The 8,724-nt window shown below is 46.6% G+C and overlaps 1 protein-coding gene across 1 annotated transcript; it reads left to right on the top strand.

The window, feature by feature from the left end:
• Window positions 1-298: 298 nt before the first annotated feature.
• POLE3 (DNA polymerase epsilon 3, accessory subunit) lies at window positions 299-3,383 on the top strand (the record flags this gene model as incomplete). Its single annotated transcript, NM_001133412.1, is given in 4 exon segments — window positions 299-400; window positions 491-576; window positions 904-1,022; window positions 1,639-3,383. Coding segments are annotated over 4 exon segments (444 nt in total). The 3' UTR covers window positions 1,812-3,383.
• Window positions 3,384-8,724: the final 5,341 nt, after the last annotated feature.

Below are 8,724 nucleotides of genomic sequence, written 5' to 3'. Positions count from 1 at the left end.
CCAAATAAGTTGGTGATAAGGTTCCCGACGCGGCAATGGCGAGAAGCAGCGAAACGGACCTGGGGAGGGGCGTGCGAGGTGCGGTGGGGTTGGATGGAAACCTTGGCGGGCCAAAACCACTGCGGCTTCAAAATCCGGATGCGCCGGTATTTGAGGCAGAGGCGGGGCTGTGGGGGGAGGAGGGAGGCTATGGCGCTCGGAGCACTGTGGGACCTGTAGGCCACGTGGGGCGGGACGGAAGCCTCGGAGGATCAGACCGTAGCGACGCGGGAAGTCCGGACGCAGTAGCTCCCTGAAGCGGAGGCGAAGGGGAGTTTAAGCCCCAGCGGCGGCGATGGCGGAGAGGCCCGAGGACCTAAACCTGCCCAACGCCGTCATCACCAGGATCATCAAGGAGGCGGTGAGCAGCTCGGGGGGGGGGGCGGACGAACGGGCAGGAGGGAAGCAGGTTCTGGAACGGCAGCTTTGCTCACCCCCGGTCTCCTCGCAGCTCCCGGACGGTGTCAACATCTCCAAGGAGGCCCGGAGCGCCATCTCCCGCGCCGCCAGCGTCTTCGTGCTGTACGCCACATCCTGGTGAGCGGGACAGAGGCATAAGGGAGGCGCGGGGATACCTGGCTGGGAGTTGCTGGCCGGGACCTCACAAACCCCAACGATTGTGTCCTTCCTCGGTGGGGACAGGTTCACAGCCCTCTGCCAGTTCTTACAAGTTCTGAAGCGAAATACCACAACAAAGTAACTTTGCTTTAGCTTTTTTGTGCAGAGAAGGGAAGGACTTATCCCTGTCACACCAAAATCCATGCATGTAAGAGGCAGGCTTTCCCGTTCCACCTCTGGGTGCTCCTTTTCCCACTCACCCCTTACAAACAAGAGGGAGTCTTGACAGCTTTTCTCTTCTCTCAGTGCTAACAACTTTGCAATGAAAGGAAAGCGGAAGACGCTGAATGCCAGTGATGTGCTCTCAGCCATGGAAGAGATGGAGTTCCAGCGGTTCGTTACCCCATTGAAAGAAGCTCTGGAAGGTAACGAGCCTCCTGTCTTCTAAACCACATAGAAGATGATCATCCTGTGTGACCTGTTCACCAGGCCCTGAGCCTTTCTCAGCGCGGGTCCCTTTAAGTCCAGTAAGCCAGCACTTGATGTGACTCGACCCAGTTCGGTGGGCACCACCTCAGATCTGTTTTGTGATGCTGAGCAAGTTATTTTTCCTTCTCTGCCTCCGTTTTTGTTTTTGTCTTGTTTTTCTTTTTTTTTTTTTTTTTGAGACGGAGTCTTGCTCTGTCACCCAAGCTGGAGTGCAGTGGTGGGATCTCGGCTCACCACAGCCTCCTCCTCCTGGGTTCAAGCAATTCTCCTGCCTCAGCCTCCCAAGTAGCTGGGACTACAGGTGCACGCCACCACGTGCGGCTAATTTTTTATTTTTGTAGAGACAGGGTTTCACCATATTGGCCAGGCTGGTCTTGAACTCCTGACCTCAGGTGATCCGCCCGTCTCAACCTCCCAAAGTGCTGGGATTACAGGCGTGAGCCACCGCGCCCATCTGCCTCCGTTTTTCCAATTGTACAATGTAATTAGCTCCGGCAGTCTGTCTGGCTCACTTTCAGCTCTGTCTCCTAACCCCTTCTTTCCTCCTTACAGCATATAGGCGGGAGCAGAAAGGCAAGAAGGAGGCCTCAGAGCAAAAGAAGAAGGACAAAGACAAAAAAACAGACTCGGAAGAGCAAGACAAGAGCAGGGATGAGGACAATGATGAAGACGAAGAAAGGCTGGAAGAAGAAGAACAGAATGAAGAGGAAGAAGTAGACAACTGAATAGGGCGGGAGACTGTGGCACCTTGGAAGGTACCACTTGAGATGAGACGTGCTACATGTTTCTGTGAAGTTTTTCCATGCTGGGCAGAGTAGTCTTAGGCAAAAGTGCCTGAAAAGATCAGAATAAAAACTGACTAGAAATACCATCAAAACCAGCACTTACCAAACTCAGAGCATCTGAGTAGCAGAATCCTGTTTTGCTTCATCAATCTGAAGGTTATGACCTTTCGACAACAGGGATTCTGAACGGCTAAATTAGTCAGTTTGCTCGCTTTTGTTTACTTAAATGTATGGTTAGATGGTTTTTGATCTGCAGTCTTCCCTATTCCCCCAAATAAGTAATAATAACTTCCATGCTGCCTGCTGTGTTCCAGATCACAGAGGCAGCCAAGGCTCAGGAAAAATTGGGGCTTTGCTTATGGTCAGCCTATGTTTGATTGCACAGTCTTTGACAATAGTAGCTTACTAAGACTGCTCAGAATGAGTAAGCTTTAGGAAACTACTAAAATGCTGTGGGAGAATAACAAAATCTGTTCTGTCTCTTCACTTGACAGAAGCATTAATTGAATTTTGTTTTCCATAGACCCACTTGGCCCAAAACCTTTCTATATTGCCTGTAGATGATCGGCCTGCTGGTGTGGTAGTAATCTGATCACAGATATTCTTAAATCAGCAGTGTGGAATGGTATTAGTCAGGCATGGTGCCAGTGTCTTACTTTTACAAAAACAGATGGCATAGTGTCAGATGTACCTTACTCTCTGCTACTGTACAGCTTTAGGATTTGTCATCACCTCCTGGAAGGTGTAAAACCCCAGCCTTCCTCTTCTTGTAGTCCATCTCCCAGACTTGTGACTGGCTTTTCATTCTTCAATTCACGATGAGTGCCAAACTTGATTTTCTCTAGGCACAGCTTTCTCCCTCTGCGCCTCTTGCTTCCTTTCTCTCTCCTGCCTCTCCTCTGCTCCCCATCCCACTTTCTTGTCTCCCTCCTTTTCTCACTTCTGTCAGTCTGTATGCTTTGATTACCTGCTTAATACTCCAAAGTGTGAGTTCCTCTGATCTCTTGATTCCTTAGTTCTAATCTCACTTTTTGTTTTTAAGAGATGGGGTCTCTCACTCTGGCCCAGGCTAGAGTGCAGTGGCATGATCATAGCTCATTGCATCCTTGAAATCCTGGGCTCAGGTGATCCTCCTGCCTGAGCCTCCTGAGTATCTGGGACTACAGATGCGTGCCACCAAGCCTGGCTAATTTTGTCTCATGTCTTACTAAAAATTATTTTGTGAAGCCCCTCTGAACCTTAAGGGAAATCTGATGGTGCTCAGGAATCTAACTCTCCCCAAACCATCCTCTTTAACTGCTTCTAAAATCTCTCTCTTGGCCTTTCTTAGCCTTTTTCTGTTTCCATTCAGTACTCCAAGCACTTTTTGTTTCTAAGTTGAGCGCTTGGGGTTTGACAGGTAGTGACGTGAAGTTTGACACTGTTAACTTGTTAAATACAGTGAAAAGTTTGTGAGTGAAGAATGCTGAGAAGATTGTAATGCTTTGTACAAATAAAAGTCTTGTTAAAAAATGATGCCTCCTGTTTCATGCTGCTTGTTCATAGTGTGTTTTTGGAGACAGCCCCTGATGATACTCTCCATACAGTTTTTGGCGTGTGGACTTGGCCAGACCTTTGTAAACATGAGATCCTGCATCGCCTTGGATGACCAGCAGGTGCTGCTCATTCACAGGCAAGGGCTCTGAACTACTGCAAGAGCATTTGTTTTGTTTTGTTTTTTTGAGACAGAGTCTCAATCTGTCACCCAGGCTGGAGTGTAGTGGCATGATCTCGGCTCACTGCAACCTCCGCCTCCCAGGTTCAAGCAATTCTCCTGCCTCAGCCTCCCAGGTAGCTGGGATTACAGGCACCCACCACCATGCCCAGCTAATTTTTATATTTTTAGTGGAGACAAGGTTTCACCATGTTGGCTAGGCTAGTCTCAAACTCCTAACCTCAGGTGATCCACCTGCCTCAGCCTCCCGAAGTGCTGGGATTACAGGCGTGAGCCAACACACCTGCTGGAGTGCAGTGGCATCATCACGGCTCACTGCAAGCTCTGCCTCCAGGGTTCACGCCTTTCTCCTGCCTCAGCCTCCCTAGTAGCTGGGACTACAGGCGCCCGCCACCACGCCTGGCAAATTTTGTTTTTGTATTTTTAGTAGAGGTGGGGTTTCACTGTGTTAGCCAGGATGGTTTCGATCTCCTGACCTCGTGATTCACCTGCCTCAGCCTCCGAAAATGCCAGGATTACAGGGGTGAGCCACCACCCCCGGCCGGTGCAAGAGCTTTTCATGGATGTGCTGGGCACCCTATACATACTAGATTCTCAGCAGCTTCATTTATTGAGCCCCCTACTGTGTCGCACTAACTGCTTTCAAGTATTAACCCTTTTTTATTTTTTTTATTTTTATTTTTTTTTAAACAGAGTGTCACCAGGCTGGAGTGCAGTGGCACAATCTCGGCTCTCTACAACCTCCGCCTCCCTGGTTCAAGTGATTCTCCTGCCTCAGCCTCCCGAGTAGCTGGGACTACAGCTGTGCACGCCACCACACCCAGCTAATTTTTGTATTTTTAGTAGAGATGGGGTTTCACCATGTTGACCAGGATAGTCTCAATCTCTTGATCTCGTGATACACCCGCCTCGGGCTCCCAAAGTGCTGGGATTACAGGTGTGAGCCACCACACCCGGCTTTATTTTTTTTTTTTTTTAATTTGAGGCAGGGTCTAGCTGTGTTACCCAGGCTGGTCTCCAACTCCTGGGCTCAAGCAATCCTCCTGCCTTGGCCTCCCAAAATACTGGGATTACAGGCATAAGCCACCACACTCAGCCCTAAGTATTAACTCTTAAACCGTACGAAGCAGTACTGCTGTTACCTCTATTATCTCTTTACCACAGTGCTGTATCACCTATCTAATCTACATAGCTTTTTCTTTTTTATTTTATTTTGAGACAGAGCCTTGCTCTGTCACCCAGGCTGGAGTGCAGTGGCACGATCTTGTCTCACTGCAGCCTCTGCCTCCCAGGTTCAAGCAATTCTCCTGCCTCAGCCTCCCTAGTAGCTGGGATTACAGGTACCGGCCACCACGTCCAGCTAATTTTTTGTATTTTTAGTAGAGATGGGGTTTCACCACATTGGCCAGGCTGGTCTTGGTCTCAAACTCCTGACCTCAGGTGATCCGCCTGCCTCAGCCTCCCAGAGGGCTGGGATTACAGGCGTTCCTTTTTTTTTTTTTGAGAAGGACTTTTGCTCTGTCGCCCAGGCTAGAGGGCAGTGGTGCCATCTCTGCTCACTACAACCTCCGCCTCCTGGGTTCAAGAAATTCTACTGCCTCAGCCTCCCAAATAGCTGCGATTACAGGCCTGCACCACCACACCTGGCTGATTTTTGTATTTTTAGTAGAGACAGGATTTCACCATGTTGGCCAGGCTGGTCGTGAACTCCTGACCTCAAGTGATCTGCCCGACTCCAACTCCCAAAGTGCTGGGATTATAGGTGTGAGCCACCGTGCCTGGCCAAATCTACATAATCTACATAGCTTTTTCAAATCATAAATTTATAAATAACATTTCATAAAGATACAACCCCCCAGTACTCATTAGATCTAATAGCTTTTTCCTTCACAGTAGAAACATCCTTTCTTAATTCCCATGAGCACTACTCAACTCCTGTGGCTTCCTTTAAGCTCAGTCCCCTGCCTCATCTCCACTTCCCCTAGCCTCCTCTGTGGATTACTTGGCACGTGGATCTTCCTGGAGCATTGCTGGGTTACAGACCCTCCTTGTTTCCTATTAAATCAAATCTATACTTAAACCTATTATTCAAAGCCTGCATGAGAAGGGCTCGCCCTGCTACCTATTTTAACCTGCCACTCTGTAACAAGGCTGTGTGCTCTAGTCAACGATGAATCCCCAAAAGAATTCTCCCATATGGCTTTAGTTAATTCTGCCCCATTCATCACCAAACTTGGACTACCTAAGAAAAACATGTTTCCTGAAAATAGGGACTATTACTTTAAAACTACAGAATTTGGCCGGGCGCAGTGGCTCACACCTGTAATCCCAGCACTTTGGGAGGCCGAGGCAGGTTCATCATGAGGTCAGGAATTCGAGACCAGCCTGGCCGATATGGGGAACCCCTTCTGTACTAAAAATATAAAAATTAGCCGGGCATGGTAGCCTGTAGTCCCAGCTACTTGGGAGGCTGAGGCAGGAGAATCGCTTGAACCCGGGAGGCAGAGGTTGCAGTGAGCTGAGACTGCGCCACTGTACTCCAGCCTGTGTGACAGAGCAAGACTCTGCCTCAAAAAAAAAAAAAAAAAAACTACAGAATTTAACAACTGGGAAAAATTTTTGACATCATCCACCAGTTTTCCCCCCACCACACTTCTATCATTACTGTAGTGGTATCTGGACTTTTCAAGTTCCTTACTAGGCTAAGGTAATGTTTCACTTTTTTACCATGCCCCTTCATGCCCAGAGATTCTGATTTGGATTCGGGAGGTGGGAGGGTTCTCGCCCCAATCCATTCAAAGCTACTTTTGCAGCCTAACCTCCTATTTTTACTGATAGGAAATTGAGGTTCTTCAGAGAGAAGTGACTTGCTCAAGATCTTACCATGAATTTATGAAAACTGCGATTCTGTTCCAATGACCTTTGGCCTTGCTCCGTTTTTTTTTTTTAATAAGCTTTTTATATTTCAACAGTTTCTCTACTTACGTCCTTTTTCGATTACAGAGGCCAACCCAGAATACCACATTGCATCTAGTGAACTCACTTTTTAAGACTGACATGAAATTCAAAGAACATAGAATTAACCATTTTTAAATGAGCAATTCGGTGGCATTTAGAACATTCACAATGTTGTGCAACCACTACCTCTATCTAGTTTCAAAACATTTTCCTCAGACCCTGGCAATCAGCAGTCTGCTTTCTTTCTTGTTCCTTTTTTATGCTTTTCACAGCATTTAGCACAATGCCATACACCTACCTAGGAGATACTCAGAATAGTTTAGTTTTAATTTTTTATTGAAACATAATATACATACTAAAAGACACAAATAAATGTGGAGCTTAATGAATTTTCACAAATTAAACACAGCCATGTAACTCACTCCCAGACCAATAAACATTAACTGCATTCAAAGTAACCTCTTTAGTCTCCCCTTGCCGCGTTTTTTTTTTTTTTTTTTTTTTTTTTTTTGGAGACAGGGTTTGCTCTGTCACCCAGGCTGGAGTGCCGTGGTACAATCACAGCTTATTGCAGCCTTGACCTCCCAGGCTCAAGCAATCCTCCCATCTCAGTCTCCCAAGTAGCTGGGACTACAGGTGTCCACCACCATGCCCAGCTACTTTTTGTAATTTTTGTAGAGACTGTTTCATCATGTTGCCAAGGTTGGTCTTGAACTCCTGGCAAGCGATCCACCAGCCTTGGCCTCCCAAAGTGCTAGGATTACAGGTGTGAGCCACCACACCCAGCCTAATCTCCCTTTCAATCCTCCCCATCTCCCCAGTGGAAATCACTATTCTGAGTCCTAACAGCACAGCTTAATTTTGCTTGATTGTGTAGTTAATATAAATGAAATCACATTATATACTCTTTCGTGTCTCACTTCTTTTACTCAACAATATGTTTAAGATTTATTCATATTATTGCATTCACAATACTGAAAGATTAAGGTAAAATGTTTCAAAAGGTGGAGGCTGTGGGGAGAGTGGGAACAGGTCTTTCAGTCAAGAACAAGAAAAGACATGGGGGAAATAGGCTACACCAAACAGCAACATTTTAAAATTTCCCATTCTATTTGGGTTCTTAGATGGTTCTAATTTTTTTAGTTATCAGTAACCTCAGGGAGGGAACGGGTGTCAGGAAAGAAATGTTGGGCAGGGAATCTAAGAAAAAACAAACAATAATTGCCCCTATGGAGCATGGTTATTAGCAGGCATTGCAGAGAGCCCAATGTAACATGGGGCAAATTATTTAATCTAGCTGGCAATTGTTTTCCCAATCCCTAAAGTGAGAATAGTAACATTGTTGCTGTCGAGATTAGATAAATGAATGTAAAATGCGTGATACTGTCCCTGACTCTTTAATGCACAGCAAACATTATTTGCTTTCTACCCCCTTCCTTGTTGAATACAGATCAGAACTCTAGCAGCTGGAAACTAAGCAGTGTCATATTTCCCTAGCCTTATGCTATGCCCCTTAAATTTAAAATATAAAGTATACAACAGGTTTGGGGTACAGATTTTGAGAAATAAAAAAAAAATTTTTTTTTTTGAGACAGAGACTCCCTCTGTTACCCAGGCTGGAATGCAGTGGCATAATCTCAGCCCATTACAACCTCCGCCTCCCGGGTTCAAGCGATTCTCCTGCCTCAGCCTCCCGAGTAGCTGGAATTACAGGAGCCCGCCACCACACCCGGCTAATTTTTTGTAATTTTAGTAGAGACAGGGTTTCACCATGTTGGTCAGGCTGGTCTTGAACTCCTGACCTCAAGAGATCCGCCCGCCTTGGCCTCCCAAAGTGCTGGGATTACAGGCGTGAGCCACCGAACAGGGCTGAGAAATAAAATCTGAGAAAAAGTGTAATGTAACCCACTAGTGTCCTCTATATTTCAAAGTCAACTTTTCAATAATCCCTGAAGAACCACTTGAAAGGCATTCCTTCGCTAGGACGATGATCCCCGATCGCTATTTTACCCATCCAATCCTACTAGTTTACCCAGGCCCCATAAGCCTCACCAGATCCCTCTTGCCTCTGCACATCTCCAATCTCCATACAGACCTTTGATCGGATCTATCATTGTACCTATCATAGGTCTGATGCCCCTATCAAGACTTGGAGTTTTCCTAAACGCCCATGTCTTTCAC

The sequence above is a fragment of the Pongo abelii genome, chromosome 13, assembly GCF_028885655.2.
Source record: "Pongo abelii isolate AG06213 chromosome 13, NHGRI_mPonAbe1-v2.0_pri, whole genome shotgun sequence".
In the NCBI taxonomy this organism is placed as follows: domain Eukaryota; kingdom Metazoa; phylum Chordata; class Mammalia; order Primates; family Hominidae; genus Pongo; species Pongo abelii.
This window is presented reverse-complemented; position numbering and strand designations above follow the sequence as displayed.